Source organism: Schistocerca gregaria, chromosome 4 (assembly GCF_023897955.1).
Source record: "Schistocerca gregaria isolate iqSchGreg1 chromosome 4, iqSchGreg1.2, whole genome shotgun sequence".
Classification (NCBI taxonomy): Eukaryota; Metazoa; Arthropoda; class Insecta; order Orthoptera; family Acrididae; genus Schistocerca; species Schistocerca gregaria.
The window spans coordinates 485,980,877-486,007,532 of NC_064923.1; the positions used below are offsets into that span (position 1 = coordinate 485,980,877).

A 26,656-nucleotide genomic window follows, 5' to 3' on the forward strand; every position below is an offset into this window, starting at 1 on the left:
TATGTGCTCGTAGTAGTGTAATTCCCTGACAGAAAAGGGGTAAATTAGTGTTCTTGCAGATATTGCAGTTTATCCGCATGTTCGTTCCGGCGCAGTCTCACTAGGAAGTGACAGGAGTCGAGCAAGTCTGCTAGGCATTCTGCATCGGCATAAGTTCCATCGCTATCACATCTCTCCGCATTAACAGCTGCTTGGAAACGATTATGAGAATCGAGTTAACTTCTGTACATGGGCATTAAGACAGGATACTCCCCATATGTCAACTATCTTAACTGTGCGGGGGGAGCCATGCGATCTAAGGCGCCTTGTCACGGTTCGCACGGCTCCCTTCGTCGGTGGTTCCAGCCCTCCCTCGGGCATGGGTGTGTGTTGTCTTTAGCGTAAGTTAGTTTAATTAGTGTGTAAGTCTAGGGACCGATGACCTCAGCAGTTTGGTCTCATAGAACCTTACCACAAATCACGTATCTTGTTCAGAGATTAAGCCAAATATACCAGGCACGGCCGGGTAAACAGCCCAACTATGAGCTACTGCTCTGTTGCCAACTTCTGTTGGTTTCGTCAGGCGTCCATGTAGTGTAAATGTGTGGTGTGTGATAGACAGAATACTGAACACGCCCAAGTATCGCAGTCCCCCAACAGACCATCTTCCACTGAGGCTAGGAGACGTTATTCTACAGACTAGGAGGAATCTGTGCTACAAACATAATAGCTGTCTAGCCCATAACGCACTAACTACAAAAGCATGTCTTTACGAATTGTTTCCAAATCGTTGGACTGTACGCAGAGGACATGCACCTCGATTGGCCCGTTCCCCGGATTTGACGCCCTGTGACATGTAATTTTATATCTACAAATTTTCGGTGCCTACAGTACCACGTCTTTCAGTGTCGCACAAATTTTTTATTTTTGAAGGGGATCACTTAAGACTATTTCCATGGGTTCGCCCGTAGAATTTCTGCCTCATATCGCACAATTAACGTCTGATGTAGTACAAACTGAAAAAATAAATTCCTTTCGTAAATAATTTATATTCAAAACCTTACACCTGTGTCACAGAACAAATTCTACATCTAGAATTTTTTACATAAGTTTAAGGGAAGAAATGCTCCCGATAATTATTACAGCATTTAAAGGACATCAAAATATGTACAGGCTGAAATGAACAAACAGTACATGAGACTATGTTAATGAATTCAACTGTAAAAAGGTAAGGAGTATATTATTAGCAAAATGAGAAGTATGCAAAAGTGAAATGCCAAAATGAGCACTTCTCAACTCGGAGTAAATAAGAACAATCAGAATGGCTGAAAGAGAGCACAATAACATGAGCCATAAAAGAATAAGAACTAAGTAACTAATCAAATAAGAGAATAGGCAAAAATGAGATGCCAACAAAATAAGAGACGGCCTCGCGTTGATCTGCACTGAGATAACTTGTCCTCCGATGTGTGATGGAGTTCGCAGCATTTAGTGCTTTGCCTCCCATGCATGCCAATTTAATGCGTCTTCACGTGTAGGTTGTCTTCTTGTGTGTCTCCTCAGCACAGTTCTGCAGTGCTAGCTATGCAGCGAACAGGTGTGGCCAGCGGGTGTTGACGCTGCGCGGCAGTTTGCGGCCCAGCGTCCGGATTTGGGTGTTGTGTGACCGGCCAGCACGTTCGTAAAAGGTGCGGGCGGTCGCCTGGAAGAGGTCACGGAGCAAAGGTACTTCCACGATGTCGTGAAGATGAGCGGTGGGGAAATCGTAAGGCAGGTGCAAGGCCAGCCGAAGGATGCGATTCTGCATTGTCTCCAGCTTCTTCAGGTTCGTGTCGGCGGCGTTCCCCCAGACGACGGCGGCGTATTGGAGTACAGGGCGGAGCAGCGCCTTGTAGAGAGTGATGCCCAGCCGCGGTGGTAGTCGGGAGCCGGGGTTCAGCACCGGGTACAGGATGCGGAGCCGGTTCCGCACTTTGGCCTTCACTTCGCGGATGTGCGGAACCCACGTGAGTCGGCGGTCGATAGTGACGCCGAGGTAATGCGCTGTGGGACGCCACGGGACAGGGCTGCCACCGACGGTGAGCGGTTGCAGACCTGCAGGAACGAGTCGCCTGGTGACGATCAGGAACTGCGTCTTGGCCCCATTGAATTATAGACGCCACTTGACGGCCCAGGCTGCCAGGGTGTTAACGGCGAGCTGCAGACGGCGGCGCATGACGGCGGCATTGAGGCTCCTCGTTTATAGAGCCGTGTCATCCGCGTACAGGGCGAGCCGCACACGCTCGATCTTCGGCGCATCAGAAGTGTACAGCGAATACAGGAGTGGTCCCAAGACCGAGCCCTGGGGCACACCGGCGTTGATGCGGCCGGCGGAGGACAAGCCATGCGCGGCCCGCTCATGGTAGGTACTATCGGCAAGACAGGAATGGATGAGACGGACGTGCGACGTCGGGACCCCTAGTTCAAAAAATTTGAACAAGATGCCGCGGTGCCACACACTGTCGAAAGCACGCGACACGTTGGCGACGCTGCTCGAGGGCGACGAAGGCATCTTCCACTAGTCGTAGGAGTTGGTGAACTGCCGAGTGGCCCCTGCGAAAGCCGAACTGCTCTTCGGGCAGGAGGCCTTCCTCGTCAACGTGGCGCTGCTGCCGCCTGATGTACACCATTTCAAAGACCTGGGAGACGACCGGCAGTAAACTAATAGGTCTGTAGTTCGCGCGCTGACGCAGATCCTTCCCACGATCTCTGCATGCTTCCAGGACTGAGGAAAACTGCAGGACCGTAGGATTACATTAAAGTCGTCGGCGAGATGAGTGACAGCCGCGGGCGGCAACTTCTGGAGTAGGGCGTTGGAAACTTCGTCTGGGCGCGTAGCTTTCCTGGGTTTCAGGGCACGCAGGATGGACGACACCTCCTCCGCCGTCGTCTCTTCAATGACGTCATCGTCGTCGCGTGCCTCCGAGTAGCGTGGGAGCCGGTCAGCAACCAGGTCGTCGTGGACAGCGTCGGTCGGGTCTTCGATCGGCGTAAACGCAGCCTCAAAGACGTCTGCAAGGGCATCAGCCTTCGCAGCTGGTTCGCAGACAGCCTGACCATGGAACAGCAGCGGAGGGATACGTTGCGTGCGGCGTAGGAAACGCTCCGTCGTCTGCCAGGCCGTGCCGTCGTCAAGACAGAGGGTGGCGACCTTGTTATTCCAGTCACGATTGCGATGGTTGTCAATGGCGACCCGGATGTCCCGCCGCATCCTACTGTGGAGGCGCTTGGTGTCGGCATTTCTTGTCCTCTGCCACTCCCGGTAGACCAGGTTCTTCTCAGTGATGTCCGGCGGCAACTGGCGGGAGTAGTCAGGTGGAGTACGAGGTCGGGGCGGCGTTGCTATAGTGGCAGCGTCGATCGTGGTTGCTGCAAAGTGCAGAAGTGCTGCGTCCGCTCCAGCTTCCGCAGGGGGCGGTGTGGCGGCGAGTGAGTCCGTCACGGCTGCTTGAAACCTGCCCCAGTCGATGCCAGCAAGTGAGATGCCTCGCCTGGGCTGTTGGAGCGCGTCTAAGTCGATATCAAAAACCACTGGGACATGATCAGAAGACAATGCCGTCCTCGTCGTGGCGGTGATCTCATGAGGGATGCCCTTGACGACCGCGATGTCGATTATATCCTGGAGGCCACGGGCAGGGAAGATTATCGGGTCGTACGGCCCCACCACAAGCGCATGGTGACGTTCCGCTACCCGGAGCAGGCAGCGGCCAGCGGGATTGGTGATCTTGGAGTTCCAGGAGACATGTTTACTATTGAAATCCCCGGCGACGAACACCTGCCCCCTCAAGGAGAGCAGAGAATCGATGTCAACAGGGTCCAGTGGACAAGACGGCGGCGGATAGGCAGCGACGAACGTGATGGCGCCCTCCGAGGTGTGAACGACGACACCAGTAGTCTCCAGGGTTGCCAGTGTTGGAAGTCGTATCACGTGATGACGAATGCCATTGCGGACGTAAACGGCTGTCCTACCACCCGCCGTCAGTCGATCGGTGCGATAGCTGGAGTAGTTGACCACCCTGACGTCGACCCCAGGCTTCAGATGGGTTGCGTTGATTAGGCAGATGTCGACGGCTTCATCTCGAAGAAATTGGCGAAGTTCGCCAGCTTGAGTGTGGACGACGTTGGCATTCCACGCGACGACCGTGAGCCCTCTAACTCTGCCCATGGTGCAGCTAGTGAGTGGTGACAGCGGTCGGGGCCGGAGAAGCCATCGGCACTGCAGCGGTGAGTTGCTGCGACAAGACTTCAATCAACTTCGTAGCACTGGTCACCGAGGCAGTCAGCTGCGCGACGAGGTTGGCCAGGTCAGCAGTGGAGGCAGCCGGCGCGGCCCTGTCGCTGGAAGGGGGAGGCGTGGCTGACTCGCTGTGAGAGTCCACCTGGAGCTGCTCGACTGACGGTGCTGAGCGCTGGGTGCCCACAGGGCGCTGACCCCCGCGCCGGTGATTGGCGGGGCGCGGTCCGGCCGACGTCCCGGAGAGGCAGTACCCGGGTCCGCCACTGGCAGCTGTGGTGGAGGTGCAGGAGCCTCAGGTGTCGGCACGGCCTCGGATGCGGCAGGAGCAGGAGCAGCCGACTCAGCTGGGGCGGCGGAAGGCGCCCCTGACGTTGCCGCCGCGAAAGAGACGCCAGACAGTCTGTTTGCTGGCTTCTTTGGACGCGGCGCTGGTGTTTGGCCACGTTGGCGAGCGATGGCACGCTTCCACACCTCACACCCACGATAGCTGGCCACGTGAGCACCGCCACAGAGTGCACATGTCACTTCCTGCGTGGGCGTCTGCACATTTTACACATCTGTCCGGCATAGAGCAGTGGCGCGCGACGTGATTGATGCCCTGGCAGCGAATGCACTGCACAGGGCCTCTCCGGGGGCGAAGATCTTCGGTCTGCACAGGAACGTCGGCGACTCGCGTCAATTGGTAGAGTTTGTGGTTCTCCACGGTGTCGGAGCAGACGACCAGGAAGAGCGGTATATCATCGCGTGTTTTAGGCGACTTCATCTTCACGATTCCCCGTATTTAGAAGCCCAGGTCAGCAAGTTCACGATGCAGGTGATCAGCTTCCATGTTGACTGGGAGGTCCCGGATTACAATCTTCAAGACCTTGTCAGGTGCGGAAGCGTGGGTATAGAACGGGATACCACGCTCAGACGCCTCCTGAGTGACCCGGCGATAGTCGTCAGCAGTGCAGAGTGTGACCCTGTACAGGTCACGCCCCACGCCTGGCAGGCTTCACGGTGTACACGGCCGTTGTCCAGCTGCGCAACAACTTCTGCAGTTCCCCATAGGGCGGCCGAAACTGGAGGACCACCGGTGGAAGACGGGAGTCTTTCTTCGGCGCAGGATCGCGCGGCAGCTGGTCCGGCGCGTCAGCGATCGCGTCGAATGAGTTGGCCACGGCAGTTGGAAGCGTCGTCGATGACTACATGCGTCTTGCAGTTCGCCTGGCCGGGACAAAACCATCAGCGTCAGGGGCGAAATCTTGCTTGGACCTCTTCTCGATCGGCGAGCTGCGAACAGCGGACGTCGCGGCTGTTGCCCTCCTCTTCTGTTTCCCGCTTTGTCCGCGTGGCTGAGGGGCGGTGGAGCTCTCATCTTCATAATCGGGGAACGGAGCAGACAGCGCTGTCTTCAAAGTTTCCAGAGCTGTGTCCATCAAATCCATAGCCATAGCACTGGTCGTAATAAGTGTGGGACCAGATTTGCCACACCCTTCTCGTCGTTAGCAAGCGCAGTTACGTCCTTCTCGCGGCAGCACATCTCAGCGACGTGCGTTCGTGCGTGAGAGACGGCCCAACTCCGTCGGCACTTACATACGGTTGCGCTCGTGGCAGAGCCTCGCGGCCCGCACGCAACACGCGCGCCTGCTATCGCAGTGCACTCTTAGTGCACTCGGCGGCGTCTTGCGGCCCGTACGCTAGTTATGCGATTGCTGTCGCAGGTCGACTTTTAATCTATGATGGAGAAAGCTGAAAGACACCGGTCAAGGACATAGCAACTACACCCGATGATATTCAACGACGTATTACTGCAGCCTGCTCGGACATCTTCGCTGAAGTGTTAGCACGCGTGTAGTAGTCGTTCCATAAAAGACTGGAGGCGTGTCCTGCTGCTACCGGTGGTTGTTTCGAACACTGTCTGTGACGGTCAGTTGTCTCGTTACTGTCAGGATCCACATAGCTAGAATATGCTCTTGTGTTGTTTTTTAGGCAGTAATGTCACAAGTATTGTACAAGTATCAGTGTGGGGACATTTCAAATACAATATCTCTTAAACGGCTCGCACTAGATACCTGCAACAAACAAGATTGATATTCTAATTTACCCTACTATTAGGTTGTTAATGTCAGTAGGCACAGTTTCATTTTAAAAAGTTTGCTTAAAAAATACACTTTCTAGGTATATTACAATCTCTTGATTGGCTAAGAGTATAAGCTCCTGACTACCGCTACGTTCTGTGAAAACCGCACATCAGTAGCAGTTTCCATTTCCACAATATGTGCGGTGCAAGTTTTCGGTGATTCACCCTGTATTATCGTAGTAGTTCAGTGAACAGGGTACCCACAAGTCTCATACCTGAGTCGAAGAGCACATATTGCAGAGTCTTACCCTATTCAGTTCCTGAAGTCTAACTAGCTTGAATACAGTTTGTACCGGTTATTATTTATAATTCTCAATGCCTACTGCACCGCTGAACGGCGATTTATTGCAGTGATTGTGAATGGCATAACTGAGAACGGTAACAAGAAAATGTGGCTTCTAAAGCAACTACGCAGGACAATATATTTCTGGGAAATACGCTCGCAGCACCTAGTTTCGATGGTCAATACATTCACCTTTAAAGACAATTAACGCAGTTCACAGCCTCGTAAAAATACACACACAAACACACACACTTCTCACAAACCAAGACAATCTCACTGGAAATATAATCAAGAATCATTGAGATAAAAAGTGATCTCACACACAATGAGCATTCATTAGCAATAATTTTAAACAGCACAGAATCAAACAGCCGGCCGATGTGGCCGAGCGGTTCTAGGCGCTTCAGTCTGGAACCGCGCGAGCACTATGGTCGCAGGTTCGAATCCTGCCTCGGACATGGATGTTTCTGATGTCCTTAGGTTAGTTAGGTTTAAGAATTTCTAAGATCTGGGGGACTGATGACCTCAGATGTTAAGTCCTTTAGTGCTCATAGCCATTTTTTGAACAGAGTGAAACAAAGTTACAAATGATGCAGTAACCATTTCCCAGGAATTATTAATCCACTAAATCTTCGGACATATTCAACAGCGTGGAAGCCGCGACCGAGTACTAGGACGCTGAGCGACACTAGTAGAAAAGGCCAGCTAACCGGAAAAAAATTATTTCAGCCAATAACGTATATTGGAACCGCCTTACCAGGCATCTTGTATGTAGAAAGGACTGCTCATTAACAGACTTTCCATCAAACAAACGTGATTTAATTAGAAATGCATGCAGCCTCGAAAGCATCTCTCCAACTTACAATCCAAACCAGTATAGAAGTAGCGCTCTGAAGCAACGTAATAAACGACGAACTTTTTCCGCATTATAAGGAGGAGAGACATGGCTTGCAAACTGTTAACGAACACTGTTACATGAGAGTCAACCGACTTACCAAACACTTAATACGATATATGTTGGCTTCCAGTACCGTGACGCTAGTAGTAACCCGCTGTCCCTCTCCAAAATAAAGGAAGAATGGGATCTCTGCCCAGGTCACCACCATACTCGCCGACTATGATCTACCGCAGTGAAAGTTATTTGCTCTGACTCGATCGTTCTTTCGTTCATGAGCATAAACATTTTTGCCTGCTTCTTACTGAAAACTTAAAGTACTGAGCTCTGTTATAAAAAGGCAGAACTTAAATTACTATTGCAAACAGCGTGTCTCAGTGCTCAAATTTGCAGAGACAAAACTAAGTGGCGTTCACTCTGTAGGAAATTAAATCAAAACCATTACCAAAATCAAAGTTTGGATTGCCCTAAAAAATTTCAATACTGAAATTACGTAGCAGCACTATAAAAGACACATTCTTCATCGGCCCATTAAAAATCTGAATTACAACGATTACAATTTGCGCAATGGAAACATGAGATGTGAACTAAAAGAAGCAACAAAGTTTGAAAAGAATATTACCCGAAACATAACAACATAATCAGCAGCAACAATTGAGCAATCGCGCCAGCTCAAATATGCTAAAGTAAAACCAAACTACTGAGAGAGACTAACTCCCTCTGAATAGCCCTCGGAAGGCCCAACGGTACTGACCGGCCGCCGTGTCACCCTCAGCCCACAGGCGTCACTGGTTGCGGATATGGACGGGCATGTGGTCAGCACACCGCTCTCCCGGCCGTATGTCAGTTTACGAGACCGGAGCCGCTACTTCTCAAGCAAGTAGCTGCTCCGCTTGCCTGACAAGGGCTGACTGCACCCCGCTTGCCAACAGCGCTCGGCAGACCGGATGGTCACCCATCTCCAAGTGCCAGCCCAGACCGACAGCACTTAACGTCGGTGATCTGCAGGGAAACGGTGTTAGCACTGCGGCAAGGCCGTTGGCCCTGAGAGAGAGAGGTTGTGATGATTTTCTCACACTATAAAAAACCTCTTACTTGAAATGAAAATACTAATCCGTTCATTACAATGACAATGCAGTATTTCATAAGACTACAAAACTCGCAAAAAAACTTTGCTGTCTTTACAAAAGTCTCACAAGGCAATGCTTTTACGATTCTGAAAATTGAACTGAATTAACTGAAATGATCTAAACCGAGGTGGGGAGGTGGACTGTTCTGTTGCAAGAGTAGCTAACAGTATCAGAACACGCCATCAAAAGTTATTAAACTTAAAAAAAAAACATATCCATAAAGCAAATCTATTCCATAAATGCTGCGTCTGTAAGTTCTTCTGTCAAATGAATAATTCCTAACAACTTCTTTCAGTAACATTTTCATCCACTACGCATTACGCTAAAAGTTCTGCCAGCTTACTGTCATAAGTAGACTATTCCACAGATACCACAAGCAACTGCTCCGCTCTCGTAACATGAAATTCTCACTCCCTCTGAAACTAATCGCAAATAAATGTCTGGTCCACCTACATGTGTTCACCTTTCAGTAGTAGTACAACACCCAGATTCACCGCTGAAAACAATGTGGCGTCGATCATATGTAGTCCGCGCTTCACGGTCTCAGCATCACTCCAAATGCAGTCCTTTGTGCTGTGGGTTAACGGCAGCTAGTTCCCTAGTCTGCGATCAGTACTACTAGATGACAAAGAAGACTACTACTTGTTCTCGAGTGGCAGGTGCAGAAGTGAATAAGGCACGATGTACTTCGTGTGCAGTACGATTATCCTCCCTTGTGGTGGTGAGACGTAGTCAACCAGAACCCTGACGACCAATATGCTCGCCCTTCCGTTCCCTTGCACCCCGTCGTCGGGCCTCTGCCACATGCGATTGCACGTCAAATGTGGTTAATGCTCGAGTCTACCAGGTGGGCAAATAGAGACCCGAAATCAGTTCTCTTTAATACTCTGCAGGTGCTGATAACGCTGTCTCATTGTGGTACACGACATCTCCGTATCTTCACCGTGACAAACATCTGAAGCTATTCACGTCTCATATATATCCTTCCAGGCCTGGCAAAAATACTTTACACCGCCAACGCCAATGCAGTCTGTTGGCCATTCTGCTTGTCACAGAGCTGCAACTGTAATAATTACATACCCACCGCTGATGTGTACATCTTAGTTTTTCAAGCAGAGTACAGCATAAAGTGAAAGAATATGAAATCGGTGCCGATTTGTACGATATACAGAATTCGATTTTCAAGATTTTACAGAGCATTGGAAGGCGTTTGACCAAGGATGACAGAAGTGCTCGGGATTCACAGACAACAAAATAGTTGTCCAGTTATCGAAGAATAGTTCACTGTCTTCGTAACCACCGCAATGGAAGCGGCTGGAGAGGGAGATGGGGAGAGGATAAAACATATCAAGGTTTCAGCTATACAGGGTGTTACAAAAAGGTACGGCCAAACTTACAGGAAACATTCCTCACACACAAATAAAGAAGATATGTTATATGGACATGTGTCCGGAAACGCTTAATTTCCACGTTAGAGCTCATTTTAGTTTCGCCAGTATGTACTGTACTTCCTCGATTCACCGCCAGTTGGCCCAATTTGAGGAAGGTAATGTTGACTTCGGTGCTTGTGTTGACATGCGACTCATTGCTCTACAGTACTAGCATCAAGCACATCAGTACGTAGCATCAACAGGTTAGTGTTCATCACGAAAGTGGCTTTCCAGTCAGAGCAAGGTTTATAAATGCGGAGTTGGAAGATGCGTATTTGATGTATGGATTAGCACGGGGCAATAGCCCTGGCGCGGTACATTTGTATCGACACAGATTTCCAGAACGAAGGTGTCCCGACAGGAAGACGTTCGAAGCAATTGATCGGCGTCTTAGGGAGCACGCAACATTCCAGCCTATGACTCGCGACTGGGGAAGACCTAGAACGACGAGGACACCTGCAATGGACGAGGCAATTCTTCGTGCAGGTGACGATAACCCTAATGTCAGCGTCAGAGAAGTTGCTGCTGTACAAGGTAACGTTGACCACGTCACTGTATGGAGAGTGCTACGGGAGAACCAGTCGTTTCCGTACCATGTACAGCGTGTGCAGGCACAATCAGCAGCTGATTGGCCTCCACGGGTACACTTCTGCGAATGGTTCATCCAACAATGTGTCAGTCCTCATTTCAGTGCAAATGTTATCTTTACGGATGAGGATTCATTCCAACGTGATAAAATTGTGAATTTTCACAATCAACATTTGTTGCCTGACGAGAATCCGCACGCAATTGTGCAATCACGTCATCAACACAGATTTTCTGTGAACGTTTGGGCAGGCAGTGATGGTGATGTCTTGATTGGGCCCCATGTTGTTCCACCTACACTCAGTGGAGCACGTTATCATGATTTCATACGGGATAATCTACCTGTGCTGCTATAACATGTGCCTGTACAAGTACGACACAACATGTGGTTCAGCACGATGGAGCTCCTGCACATTTCAGTCGAACTGTTCGTACGCTTATCAACAACAGATTCGGTGACCGATGGATTGGTAGAGGCGGACCAATTCCATGGCCTCCACGCTCTCCTGACCTCAACCCTCTTGACTTTCATTTATGGGGGCATTTGAAAGTTCCTGTCTACGCAACCCCGGTACCAAATGTAGAGACTCTTCGTGCTCGTATTGTGGACGGCTGTGATACAATACGCCATTCTCCAGGGCTGCACCAGCACATCAGGGATTCCATCCGACGGAGGGTGGATGCATGTATCCTCGCTAACGGAGGACAGTTTGAACATTTCCTGTAACAAAGTGTTTGAAGTCACGCTGGTATGTTCTGTTGCTGTGTGTTTCCATTCCATGATTAATGTGATCTGAAGAGAAGTAAGAAAGTGAGCTCTAACATGGAAAGTAAGCGTTTCCGGACACATGTCTACAGAACATATTTTCTTTCTTTGTGTGTGAGGAATGTTTCCTGAATGTTTGGCCGTACCTTTTTGTAACACACTGTATATACACTGACCAGCACGAGAAAAGCAACACTCAATAAATGATGTGCAATCCTTGCGTAACTATATATTTAATCAAAGTGAAGCTCTTCAACCAATTTTTTGAGACGGGGTATGTTATTGGCCTTACCGTGCGAACAAAGAATGCCGTGTTGCTTGTTTATTGCGCTAACCTTAATTGTTGTTTCCCGCGTAACGCGGAAAAAACATCACTGAGTGTGAGCGAATAAATGTTTTGCCGCTCTTGTAGCGCTTGTTGTTGTACCCTGAATTGTTTCCCTATGAATTACGCGTGTCTGCGGGATCTTTCTGTGATTTTCGTTGTCAGCTTCTTGGAGTAAACATGCCGTTAAGCCCTGAACAAGCTGCAAAAGCTTTTGCTGTGGTGGAAGATGGCCGCAGAATGCATTACGTTGAATAAGTGTTTAGAACTACATCTTCCACGATTTACACTACCTTACGAAGATATAGGGATACTGGAGGCTTTGTTAGGAGGCCAGGAACAGGCCCGAGAAGACCAACATCGGAGAGAGATGACCGCTTCTTACAAGGTCAAGTTCTCCGCAACCGTCACCCGAAAGCTACTGAAGCACGAAATCAACTCCACCAGTTTCGAGGGGTCAATATTAGCAAGAGAACCGTTCGAAGAAGACCGAAAGAAACAAATCTTGACTCCAGAAGACCTGCTACAGGACCGGAACTCACCAGACAGCATTGCACAGCTCGATTATATTTCTCAAGGTAACAGCCTGGCTGGACTGTGCAACAATGTGACCAAGTGTTGTCCAACGATGAGTAGCTATTTGGACAACGATCACCTGACGGAACGGGAGGGTCTGGAGAAGGCCGGTATTCCGCTTGTACATTCTCACCAAGACGCCTTTCAGAGCGGTTCGGTGATGGTGTGGGCAGGGACGGATTTGGTCTTCGTGGAACATGAGAGCCTTACCGCATATTGGTTTGTGGAGGAAATCCTTCTGGTGAATGTTGTACAATCGTGGACAAAACGAGCGAGACCCCTCGCCTTTTCGTTATGCTGATCCGCACAGTTTTAAAGTCTGCTACACAGCATAACAGGCAAGGCGACGAAGTGCTACCAACATACTATGCAAGTTCGCTCAGCTGATGTGCTGAGATAGGTAGCACTGGAGAAACTCGCGCTTCTACGTCGCCACAGCATCGTCTGCCACCACTTCGTGAAAATGAAATACCTCAAGTATAAGCCAATGTTTTGTGTTCGTATATCTGTCACTATGACTTGGATCTAAAGTGTGGTTATGGATAGTACGTATGGTCAGATAGCGAATATAACATCAAGAATAAAGACAAGGGGAAATGAATTAGGTGTCCTTCCTCTTATGTAACATCACATATATTTTAGTTATTCTTTCTTAAATGAACTGCTCAGAAAATCATTCACCAGAAGTAAATAACTTTTCAGCAACACCAGATGATATTAGCAGCTTGCCGGCGCGGGTTAGCCATGCGTTCATCAATGTCATATCGCGGACCATGCGGCTCTTGCACCGTCCGTTCGAATCCTTCCCCGGGCATGGATGAGAGTTAGGTTTAGGTAGGTTGAAGTAGTTCTAGGTCTAGGGGACTGATGACCTAAGCAGTTTCGTGTCATATTTATTAGAGTCATTTTTGGACCTTTCGCGTAAATTTTCTTTACATAAACGGCAGTAACTTTAAATTGCGTTGACATAGCTCGCTTTCTTACTCTACCGAGGGACCGTACACCGCAAGAAGTGCGATACATTTCCTCTTATTATGTCCACCCGTACTCGAGGTAAACGGGTTTTAAGGGTTGGGTAGACAGACGGTCAAGAAAGTGAGACTAGTAGGGCTCCATTTTTACCGATTTACGTGACGAAATCCTAAGAACGAAAATAGCTACCACAGTTACTGAAGATGAGGGCCGCATAATAATGTCCCCTACTCTTTATTCGAAATGTTCCAGTTGAAGTCGATACATCAGCATATTAATCGTAGCTACGCTTTCGATCCAAATCACGTTTACAGGAATGCGAATCAAATCCATTTGCCTATACACGTGGTAATTCAGATCCCACTATTAATGTCACCGCGTTTTAGATGTGCGAGCATTCCCATTGCTAGCTACCTTAAGGAACACTTCGGCTAATGAACTTTTTCTGGCTGTGGCAGGTCTAATGGAGAATTCGAATCATTGTAGAATTTGTCTGACAGCTATGTCACCGTTTATTCCCTGGGGAGATGCAGAATTATCCTACTAAATTTACTAGCTAATAACAGTTTTTTGTTATTTCGATGAACATCGCAAATGATTGTCACATAACCGGTGACATAAAGGTAGACAGGTCATGTATTTGAGTCCAGAAACGTCTGTGCAACAGAAACTGCAGATAATTTTGCCATTTTCATTGCGAAATTGCCGGTTTATTCATGTCTGGCGTAATAATAGAAGGCTGTTTGCCTGGGTTGTCTGCTAGCGTAGTTTGTTTTCGGCTCTAATCTCGATGGAGGCAGATAGACTATCGGTAAAGGAATTTTAAGAAATTCTCGCACCCCCAATACGTTTTATTGCTACCTTTTTCCTGTACCGGCGCCCAGTGGATGTCGATATGCAACTCTTGTAGAATTTCATAGTTCTTACTGCCTACTTTTTCCGTTTCTGTCAATAACAGAATTGACTTAAGTGTGCCACTGAAAGATTTTTAACTGAATTTCCATATGAATCTTCACGCATTGCTAAATTTGCACACTTACATTGTAGGTCAGCAACGGTAATCCAGTATGACTGGTCTGAACGTTAGCACAGAAAATTTCGCGGCCCAATATAATATTTTGCTAATTCGTAACGATCTACGATACTTTGTCTTACTAAAACAGTTATGTTATCTCGATAAACTGCGATTAATTTTTATTAGTACAGTTCATACTAATTAGCGTTCCTTCTTTCATTTATATCTTACATTTTTGTGTTGTGTTTAAGACACTAATCAGCATTGATATAGTCTTACACATGATTGAAAACAGTCTGACAAATTTCGGATAGTTTTTCAATTTCACGCCTGTGCGTAGTATGTTGGTAGCACTTCGTCGCCTTGCCTGTTATGCTGTGTAGCAGACTTTAAAGCTGTGCGGATCAGCATAACGAAAAGGCGAGGGCTCTCGCTCGTTTTGTCCACTCCTGTACCTTTGGCTCCATTTATTTGTGATGACTTTACACTAATGCACGACGATGCACACCCACATATTGTGAGAATTGTGAAAGAGTTCTTGGATGAAACAGGGATTCATACTATGGGTTTGCCTGATGGAAGCTCTGGTTTGAATCATACTAAGCACGTTTGGGACTGGCTCGGGAGAAGAGCCCGTGAGAACTATCCAGAGAACCAACATTACCTGCACAATGCCCTCCTGGAAGAATAGGATATGATTCATCAATAGAACAATACCATAGTAATCAGGAGCATGCCTGAAAGGTTTGATGCCGTCATTGGTGCAAGAGGTGGCAACACTCGCTTTTGAAGATTCGAACAGAGGTCTCCGATATCGTCTCCGAGGTCTGTGAAGCAAAGCGTGAAGTGTATAACATCAAAGCAGACATTCTTAACTTTTATGAGCTTAATCAAAATTCCCTTGAATTGTGCATCTCATGCTTAATTTGTTCAACTTGTTTTTAAATGTCTTTCTTTTCTCATTGTTGACATGACCCCTAGATGGAACCGTGCCACAATATTCCATCATAAGATAGTGGATTAGTGTCATAAATTTAAAATAAACTTCAGTGTTTGTAAGAAATGGAAGAGTTGCTCTTTTCGTGTCGGTCAGTGTACATAGGACGTCATTTTAAATGAAAACATTGAAATATTTCGAAAACTAATCGGATCAAAAAGAGGTTGGAATTCCAGTTTGTTAGCCATGGAGGGGGACCCCAATGATATCACACTCGACCCGCCACAGCATTCCGTACGTGGGTTGTGGGGCTGAGGGCAGGGGGGCAACTTTGAAATCTTCAATGGTAACCCCCGTTTTTCATTACTGATCACGATTCTACGTCAGCATCTATATTAGTTTTGTCTAAATCATTTTCTTCGTTTCGCCAGAGATGGAGCTGTAATTGGAAGAATAGAGATGGGTACACTGTAGTAATTTAAGACATGCTGCTCAATGACCCTTGAATGTCCAATGGAACGTGGGACCTCACCCCCGTGCCCGACGATAGGACAGGCCAGTGTTTCATTACTTCTAATTGGAAACCCTATTCGCAACGTTGTATTCCTCTGACATATTGAACAGAAAACTACTCGACGCGCCACTGTGGCAGCGGCTCGAGGATAACGCTACTCTAATTTTCCAATTAGAGTAAGCACCCAAACGTTGTACCGCCAACTTCAATGCACTTATTGATCCGCTTGTCAAATGACCGTACACAGGACAGAAGCAAATCTGCGGAAATGCCAGTATATACGTTTCTGATGCGGTTGGTCATATCCTCACGGTCTGTTGGCACTCCCTGGTACAGCTTATGATTTAAATATTCTGACGACTTGATATTCGGCGACATAGCGGCCCAGTTAATAAAGCCGCCTCTGCCGATCCACCGACCACAGTAAACACAATCTAATACTTCCCGTACTTCAATTGCGTAATGCGCGGGGCAATCGTCTTGCTGAAACCTCACACGTGTTCGAACATGCACACAACATCTTGTAAAAACACCGGTACTTCCTGTTTGAGAAACGTTCGATACTTATATCCATTCAGCGTGCTGTCTATAAAATATGGGCCAATAAGTTTGTCTCCCATTACGTCACACCATACATTAATCTACCGAGGACGTCGATGATCAACTTGCCAAACCAATGGATATTCTAGAATGAGATTTTCGCTCAGCGGCGGAGTGTGTGCTGATATGAAACGTACTGGCAGATTAAAACTGCGTGTCGGACCGAGACTCGAACTCGGGATCTTTGCCTTTCGCGGGCAAGTGCTCTACCAACTGAGCTACCCAAGCACGACTCACGCCCCTCCGCCAGTACCTACTTTCCAAGCTTCACGAAAGCTCTCCTGAGGACCTAACAGAAGTAGCACTCCTGGCAGAAAGGCAAAGGTCCTGAGTTCGAGTCTCAGTCCAGCATAGGGTTTTAATCTTCCAGGAAGTTCCAATGGATACTGTCTACGCCGCAGTAATGAATGTTCTGCCGGTTAAAGTTACCATTGTTTGTGACTGTAGACAAATCGAAAATAGTAACTCGGCAAAGAAGGTGGGGATTTTTTGCTGACGTGCCCAGTAAAAAACACTACACGGTTATTGAAATCAGTGCCATTTAGTTCTTGATGCAGTGTCATGTGGTATGGAGATACGAGATACTCAATGACAATGAAGTCTTGTGACAATATTGCCTATGGACATACCGGAATCGTTGTGTAATTGCTGGGCACTTAACCGTGGGTTGTGGTGCACTGCTGCTAGTACAGCTGTTTTATTAGCTTCTCCAGCAACACGTTTGCGCAGTTTTGTTTTGCCGGTCAGTACGCAGCGATCAGATATATAGGTGTTCACATCCTTCTAAAAGAACGAGCTAAAGCGAGCTTTCTCTGGAAAACGCTCGCCATACAAGGCGATGGCTTCCTCGATATTCATCCAACATTCTCCGTAAATCAGGGACATTCCAGTTTTTTCTACAGTGATTGCAACATTCGTCGTCCCTTTGCACATCTGATCTCCAAATGATAGTTAGGGGTGCAAGCAATAAACACTACGCAAAGATGTAGTTTTCAGAGCCACTATCTGTTCTACGTCTGCACCATACGTGAACTGAGGTCACTGTTTACTACCTGTTATGATGCGTCATACTTTGAAGAGACAAAAAAACTGGTACATCTATCTAATATCGTGTGGAGGCCCCGCGAGGACGCCGAAGTGCCACAACTCGACGTGGCATTGACTGGAGCAATATCTGAAATAGTGCTCGACGAAATTGGCATCTTGAATCCTGTAGGGTTATCCATAAATCAGTAAGAGTACGAAGGGGCGGAGACCTCTTCTGAACAGCACGTTGCAAGGCATCCGAGATATGCTCAATAATGTTCATGTATAAGGGGTTTGGTGACTAGCGGATGTTTGTAACTCAGAATAGTGTTCCTGAGCCACTCTGTAGCAATTCTAGACTTTGGGGTGTCGCCTTGTACTGCTAGAATTGCCCAGGCCCGTCGGTATGCACGATGGACATGAACTGATGCGTGTCAAATGGTTCAAATGCCTCTGAGCACTATGGGACTCAACATCGTAGGTCATAAGTACCCTAGAACTTAGAACTACTTAAACCTAACTAACCTAAGGACATCAAACACACCCATGCCCGAGGCAGGATTCGAACCTGCGACCGTAGCAGTCCCGCGGTTCCGGACTGCAGCGCCAGAACAGCACGGCCACCACAGCCGGCTGATGCATGTCACCAGACAGGATGCTTACTTACGTGTCAGAGTGGTATCTAGGCATATCAGGGGTCACATATCACAACAACTGCACACGCCCCACACCATCATAGAGCCTCCACCACCTTGGACAGTACCCATCTGACATGTAGGTCTGTGGATTCACGAGGTTGTCTCTATACCCGTTCACGTCCATCCACTGGATACAATTTGAAACGAGACTCATCAGACCAGGCAACATATTTCCAGTCGTCAACAGTCCATTGGAGGTGTTGATGGGCCCAGGCGAGGCGTAAAGCTTTGAGTCGTCCAGTCTACAAGGGTACACGAGTGGCCCTTGGCGTCGAAAGCCCATATGTGATGATGTTTCGTTGAATACTTCGCATGCTGACGCTTGTTGATGGCCCAGCACTGAAATCTGCAGCAATTTGGGAAAGGGTTGCATTTCTGTCATGTTGAACGATTCTCTTCAGTCGTCGTTGGTCTCATTCATTCATGGTCTTTTTCCGGCCGCAGAAATGTCAGGGATTTGATGTTTTACCGGATTCCTAATATTCACGGTACACTCGTGAAATGGTCGTACGGGAAAATCCCCACTTCATCGCTATCTCGGAGATGTGTCCGATTGCTCTTGCACCGACTATAACACCACATTAAAACTCACTTAAATCTTAATAACCTGCCACTGTAGCAGCAGTAACCGATCTAGCAACTGCGCCAGACATTTGTCTTACGTAGGCGTTGCCATCCGCAGTGCCGTATTCTACCTGTTTACATATCTCTGTATTTGAATACGCATGCCTATCCCAGTTCCTACACAGTAGGATATGCCGGAGGAGTACAACGTTGGGAATTGCGTTTCCAATTAGATGTTATGAAATATCGGCGTGTCCTACCCTCGCGGCATGGAGGTGAGGTCCCACGGGCCATTGGATATTCAGGTGCCATTGAGTAGGACGTCGTAAATCACCTTCATCTGTGGGTAAACGAAGAAGATACTTCAGACAAAAGTATGTAGATTTTTCCGCAGGTTCGAAATGTTGTTTCATTATCCAGATAGATTCGATGTTTCAGTCACGTCATTTTCAGGTCTGTCGCATGTATAACGCCAAGTACCACTCACCTATGTATAAGAAAAGGCACCAATTTTCTTATCTGGTTCCACAGATATCTTAACTTCGTGAGCATGGAAAAAATTGCCCATACATTTCTTTTGATACTTCGTAAGTGATTACAGCTTCTTCTTAGGGGCTAACCATAATAAATTAGCAGCTTGTCTATTTCAGAATTTGTGAGATGTCCTTTCTATTTTATTTGCAAATAAACAAAAGAAACATATCTTCATCTCATGTCGACAAACGACGTCCAGTTGTCACCTAGGTCAGCCGTCAGCATTGAAATTTTGGTATTTCATATAGTGCAAAAAAGGTTTCTGGAGAACAAATACTGCTGCCGTCAGATTGTCATTCCCATGAACCAAGTTAGGAAAGTACCAAAACTTCAATTTGCCATCTTATTTCACAAGAACTGATCAGTACTCAGTCAGTAGGAAATCTAAGACACTGTCACCGATCAACCTCATCGTTAGCTATTTGCCAAGCAATTAACAACCTCTAATACCAATAACCCACTAGCCAAAGTGACTGTCCCATCCTTGCAAGGCTACTGGAGTAACAGATTGTTAATCACAGCCATTGACACTGTCCACTCGATTTCAGCCAGGCTGCCAAAGTCAGTTCGAAGGTAATGTGTAGGTAGAAGTTGAATTCTAACCCGAGTTCAGAGGAAGTAATTAATCAGTTTTCAAATGAAGTAATTAATGTTCTGCCATTACCATGGATAAGGGGTAAATTCGCAGCGCTAACTGGACAGCTCAGGGTAGTGATCTAGCCAGTGTCCCTTCTCCTTCGAAATTATGCAGTTCTAACAAGGAAAAGGATTAGAATTCAATCAAAATACACTCCTGGAAATGGAAAGAAGAACACATTAACACCGGTGTGTCAGACCCACCATACTTGATCCGGACACTGCGAGAGGTCTGTACAAGCAATGATCACACGCACGGCACAGCGGACACACCAGGAACCGCGGTGTTGGCCGTCAAATGGCGCTAGCTGCGCAGCATTTGTGCACCGCCGCCGTTAGTGTCAGCCAGTTTGCCGTGGCATACGGAGCTCCATCGCAGTCTTTAACACTGGTAGCATGCCGCGACAGCATGGACGTGAATCGTATGTGCAGTTGACGGACTTTAAGCGAGGGCGTATAGTGAGCATGCGGGAGGCCGGGTGGACGTACCGCCGAATTGCTCAACACGTGGGGCGTGAGGTCTCCACAGTACATCGATGTTGTCGCCAGTGGTCGGCGGAAGGTGCACGTGCCCGTCGACCTGGGACCGGACCGCAGCGACCCACGGATGCACGCCAAGACCTACGCAGTGCCGTAGGGGGCTGCACCGCCACTTCCCAGCAAATTAGGGACACTGTTGCTCCTGGGGTATCGGCGAGGACCATTCGCAACCGTCTCCATGAAGCTGGCCTACGGTCCCGCACATCGTTAGGCCGTGTTCCGCTCACGCCCCAACATCATGCAGCCCGCCTCCAGTGGTGTCGCGACAGGCGTGAATGGAGGGACGAATGGAGACGTGTCGTCTTCAGCGATGAGAGTCGCTTCTGCCTTGGTGCCAATGATGGTCGTATGCGTGTTTGGCGTCGTGCAGGTGAGCGCCACAATCAGGACTGCATATGACGTAGGCACACAGGGCCAACACCTGGCATCATGGTGTGGGGAGCGATCTCCTACACTGGCCGTACACCTCTGGTGATCGTCGAGGGGACACTGAATAGTGTACGGTACATCCAAACCGTCATCGAACCCATCGTTCTACCATTCCTAGACCGGCAAGGGAACTTGCTGTTCCAACAGGACAATGCACGTCCGCATGTATCCCGTGCCACCCAACGTGCTCTAGAAGGTGTAAGTCAACTACCCTGGCCAGCAAGATCTCCGGATCTGTCCCCCATTGAGCATGTTTGGGACTGGATGAAGCGTCGTCTCACGCGGTCTCCACGTCCAGCACGAACGCTGGTCCAACTGAGGCGCCAGGTGGAAATGTCATGGCAAGCCGTTCCACAGGGCTACATCCAGCATCTCTACGATCGTGTCCATGGGAGAATAGCAGCCTGCATTGCTGCGAAAGGTGGATATACACTGACTGGTGCCGACATTGTGCATGCTCTGTTGCCTGTGTCTATGTGCCTGTGGTTCTGTCAGTGTGATCATGTGATGTATCTGACCCCAGGAATGTGTCAATAAAGTTTCCCCTTCCTGGGACAATGTATTCACGGTGTTCTTATTTCAATTTCCAGGAGTGTATATTCTTCTTTCTGATATTCCTCTATGCTTATCAGCAACGTTAGTTCAAAAAGCAAATACAAATGGCGTCAATATCAAGTTGATTACCTGGAATTAGTCTTTACCAGCAGTATTTTGAGTAATACCCGCCACTGCAGCCGAGAGTGCTAATGCACTGCTTCGGCCTCAGATCGAATTCGCCCGGAGGTTTGACGTCGGGGGTCGGTAAGCAGGCCAGCCTGGATGTGGTTTTTAGGCGTTTTTCCACATCCCGCTGGGTGACTACCGGGCTTGTCCCCACTTTCCGCCTCAGTCACATGACTCGTCAACATTTGAAGACATTAGAACTATTTCATGGCTTGTACTAGATAGAGACAGCTGGGGTGCACTACTTACGTCCCGGGTGGTTTGAAGTGACGTCAGGAAGGTTATCCGGCCACCATCTGCAACTATCACTGCTATATGCGTAATGACATGGCCAACCCCGCGTTGGCGAGGGACAAAGGCCGAAAGAAAGCAAGAAAAAGTAGTGTTTTAATAACGAGCAAGACCACAATGTGTAAACGTAGGCTTTCGCGGCCGATGTCACTTTCAATAAAATTCTTCTAGGATTCCGGCCGCATTGACATCTGTAACATACTGACGTTTCGGCGACTGTTGCAAGGCGCCTTCCTCAGGGTATGTTAGCGGCCAGCGATAGCTTGAAGAATATAAGACTAGACAGACACATGGATCCAAAACATAGATATCATGTGAGTAAATCCAACAAACGTTTTCACTGTTGTGGGCAACAACTAAATGGCAAACTTCAGATTTCTCAAAAAACAGGTATCAGTTCCTAAGAACAAGAAATCGAGATGTACAGTACTTAATTGCAAAGCCCAAATCATCACACTTTACTGTCGGGAAATTACTTCTTCATGGAGCCATCAAAATGCACGGGGAAAGGTTTGGCAAGAGTGAAGTTGATAGCATTCTCAAGTGATACATGATCGTAGTATTGAATAGCATTTGACATGAAAAATTAATTGCTACCATGTCCTCATAATAGACCAAATTTACCCTGGAACTTCAGTATTGGTCTCATATATCTTTCGCAGGTTCTTGTTGCTGTTCGCTCATGTTATGAAAATGAAGTACACGAGGACTTTGTAGTTTTTAAGGCTCCGGAAAGGATCATTACAAGCGAAGATATTTACTTTCTTGTGAATTCTTTTCTTGTTGACAACAATCTGTCGTGGACAAATTGTGTTGGTACGGCGGCAGCATTTACTGGAACTAAAACGCGGTTCAGAGGAATGTGCTCTTTTTCTTCTTTCCAGGAAATTCACACATTACATGGTACACAGAGGGGTATTGGCTTATAAAGTAGTACGAATGTGCTGAACGCTGCAGTCAATGTTGTAACTTCTGCGAAAACACGGGGTTTAAACAGTATTCTACTTTCTGTTCTTTGAGAGAAGATGGTTTCCACTCACGATTCACTTCTATCGCACACGGAGGTACGTTCGTTGCCTTGTGCTGAAGTTCTTCGTTGCTTTGTGAGTCTGCTCTGTTTCCGGAAGAAATATAACTTCTAATATTGTGCTTCTTGCCCGACGTTTTTAAGTCAGCTAATGATCTTAATGAATGATTTCAAGGACGAAATAGTAATATCATCTTCCTAACCGAGAGAGCGTTAGCGCTTATGTCAAGACTTGGACTTAGAAAAACACATATGCAGAACGGCAACTGCGAGATGTTAGTTTGTGCGGATGATTTGGTAAAGGGAAATGGGTTGGATGTAGGCAAAATTAGTACACTTATCGTAGTACATCTCGAATATCCTCTTCAACAATTCGAGGATAAATTTTCAGAAACTTCATCTGATTACGATTGGTTTCAAAACCCGTTCGATACTACATAACAGACCACTAACCATACTCTTGTGAGCAACAGAACATGAGGCGCTAATAGAATTCTCAAGTAATAGAACTTTTAGAAATGAAATTAAATTGAAGTCTCTTGGAAATATCTGGGTGCAGGCTCGGAATGATTGTCGCACATTAGCAAGAAGGGCAATGTACATGTTATTATCCTTCACATAAATTTATTTGTGTGAGTCAACATCTTCCACAATGGCATTAATAAAGACGAAACATCGGTCTCGACTGCAGCTGGAAAGAGATCTGCGGGTTGCTGTTCCTGCGATACAACCAAGACAAGAAGAGCTCTCAAGCATACACATCACAATATATGTGCAGATGTCAGAAAATTTCCAAACTTATAAGTGCGTGCAGTTCTTTTACTCTTGTGTATTTAAGTTTTGGATGATAAGTTTAAATATAACAGTTACTTAGTTGGCATGTAAATGTTTATTATTGTTCTGTCGTCATTTGTAAGTCGTGATGTTTCAAATATTAAAACATTCTAAACAAAGTAGAAGCAATATATATGACAACACTTCAACTAACTAGGTGCTTTTGGAACTAATTTGTCTAAAAAAAATAGAGATATACACATATTTGCTCTATTCAAATAACGACATAGACAGTAGTGGTTATTTAGAAAGTAACTGTAATTGACATTAACTGTAATTGAAATTAACTGTAATTGACATAATTATGTCTTTGAATAATACAAATATACGCAAATTTTTAGTAAACAGTTAAGTCTAACGTGCTCGAAATACTTCCTTTAATAATAATAATAATTATTATTATTATTATTATTATTGTAACTGATAGTTAAAAATATTAGGGAGAAGTAAGTAGATATCGTGGGCCGTTTATGTGCAAAGTATGAGAAGTGCCGAGGTAATAAAAAAAAGGTGAGGCGGGAGAGCGCGGCAGAAGGGGGCACGACGGGAAAAGTTAGAAAACCCTTCACCTAGTTTACAGGCTAGGAGGCCTCTGAAATATAAATCAAGGACGGTTTTATCACGAGGAGACAGCGCGAAATCATTTGCCTAAAAAGTTACGGTAACTCGAAAATGGATGTGGCACTTGGTGTGCAATTTATTGCAGAACTGTCATTATCGCGGAGAATAATTATGACTTTTCATGAATTAAAGTTCACTTCAAAAATAAACGTGAAGATCATTTGAAAGGACATAAAAAGTAATTTCGACTTTTTGAGTCGATTTAGCACATGTCTCTCCTTAACCAACACTTTCAGTGACTTCACATTGGAACAGATGAAACAGCTCAAGGAGAGCTGAAGTTCTGGCTCCGTCAACAATGTCGAATATGCTATAGAACATTCTACAGTGACGACATCAACAAACTGGTCTCTCGTTGGGAGAAATGTATTTGTCGCCAGGGTAACTGTGTTGAGAAATAAATATGTAGACGTGAGGAATAAAGACGTAAAATGTTGTTGTTTTATTTAACAAGCTCGAAGAGCTTTCGTATGGAAAATTAGAAGGCACTGATTTTCGTAAATAATGTAGCTAATAGCGTAGTCAACAACCCCAGCACGTGGCTTTCAGAGAACATATTAACGTTTAACTGTGCCAAATCGCCATGTATACAGTTACTGACAGGGAATTCTTCAAAATATGTTCAGATCTCCTGCGTGAATTCCTAAGGAACCACACTGCTGAAATCTTCGGTCCCTAGCCTTACACATTACTTAAGCAAACTTAAACTAACTTATGCTAAGAACAACACACACACCTGTGCCCGAGGCAGGACTCGAACCTCCGGCGAAAGGGGCCGCGCAGTCCGTGGCATGGCGCCTCTAACCGCGCGGCCACTCAGAGTGTCAGGGAATTCTTGTATAGGGGAAATTTTATAGTTCAAAGATGGTCAGATAGTAATTAAAAATCAAGAATTTTACGTTCTGAAGAGTGAAGGTAGTGCTTTCCTGGAAATACGACGTTCAAGGTCTTGGGCAGAAACTGAGTGCAGAAATCTTCATTATAAGAAGTGTCTCAGCTCTCACTCTGAAACATAAAGACTTGATCCTTCGTTTATTTTTCAGTCTATTATCTCGTAAAGTGTCATGTTTTGGAGATGTCCCCTGGACACGCTAAGAATAGTGTCTTAATCCAGAAACGGCGAGACAAGATTATCTGCGGTGTCAGTTCTCAATCATCGTATTGGCCGTTATAAATGTGCTTCTGAATTCTAAACCTAACGTCCCTGAATATACAGTGTGTTTGTTTGAACTTTATACAGCTAAATCTTGGAAACGACGCATCGTACGAGAAAGTGCTCTATGTGAGAAGTTAATACTAGTAAAGGAGATATCTGTCTTTGCAACAACTGACCACCTGCTAATCATCATTCCTGCGTGGGTGGGGTCAACTTCGTATTTTCAGGTGAGAACCACCACATTTTTCTTACATATTCGAATTCTATGCCAAAAAAATTTAATGGTCTACTCATACCATTGGCATCCGTTTCCTGTAGATGACACTATAATCAAAAGATTTCAAGTGTGCTGGTTTTTTTCTATTCAGAAGCGAACTTACATGTTTGATTTTAAGTTTCATTTACTACATAAAGGTAAGCCTTGGTGTTCTAACGATTGATATTGATGTTCAAATCTAACTTGAGTGTTACAAATGAGATTGTACAGTACAAACTGTAACGCTGCAGGTTATTACGAGATAACATTCGTTGCAGTAAGGCACCCCGCCGTCTAGTACGGTGGCTGGAGGATGGCTATGTTTCTTTTCGCTTTGCTCACAGCACAGCTGACGCTGCCTGCCGTGGGAACTGCATAGCGTAACATTCAGTCGATACGAAGATTCATCCCGTCTGCAAATCTAAATAATCCATATTAATTATTATTCGATTTTGCTCAAATCTGGTGCACAGCCTTTGCTAATTATTGGAATGATGCTGTCAGAATTTCAGATTTTTATTTATTATAGTTCTGGAAATAGAGAATTACCTAAAACCCATAAAACCTACGGTTTTTTCAAGCCCAAGTTAGGAACAATAACAGATTGATTTTCATTTTCATTTGAAGCAATTCCAAAGTTATCAGTGCATTGATTATATTGATTATATTTTGCCATGTAAGTGCGTGAGAATGATTGAGAGAGTGTATGTGGGACATTCGTTAAAATGTAATATTTCATTTTACGTAAAACCTAGTACAAACGAACCATGGGAAAGTTATGTTGCAACCACGATTCAGATGACGTATGTCGGTGTGTGCTAGCTTTTGTATAAAAGCAGCCAGAATGGAAGTTAGAGGTGGAATAAGTTTACTTATCAATTTGAAGAATAATTCGCACTTCGTTTATTTCGGTTAA

The 26,656-nt window shown here is 46.4% G+C and overlaps 1 protein-coding gene across 1 annotated transcript in view; it reads right to left on the reverse strand.

The window, feature by feature from the left end:
• Positions 1 to 4,297: 4,297 nt before the first annotated feature.
• The window catches only part of LOC126267777 (skin secretory protein xP2-like), a 36,214-nt gene continuing 13,855 nt past the window's right edge, over positions 4,298 to 26,656 (reverse strand). The window contains exon 2 of the mRNA XM_049973081.1: positions 4,298 to 4,783. Within this exon, the coding sequence (XP_049829038.1) occupies positions 4,298 to 4,783 (486 nt within the window). The remainder of the gene's footprint in view (positions 4,784 to 26,656) is intronic.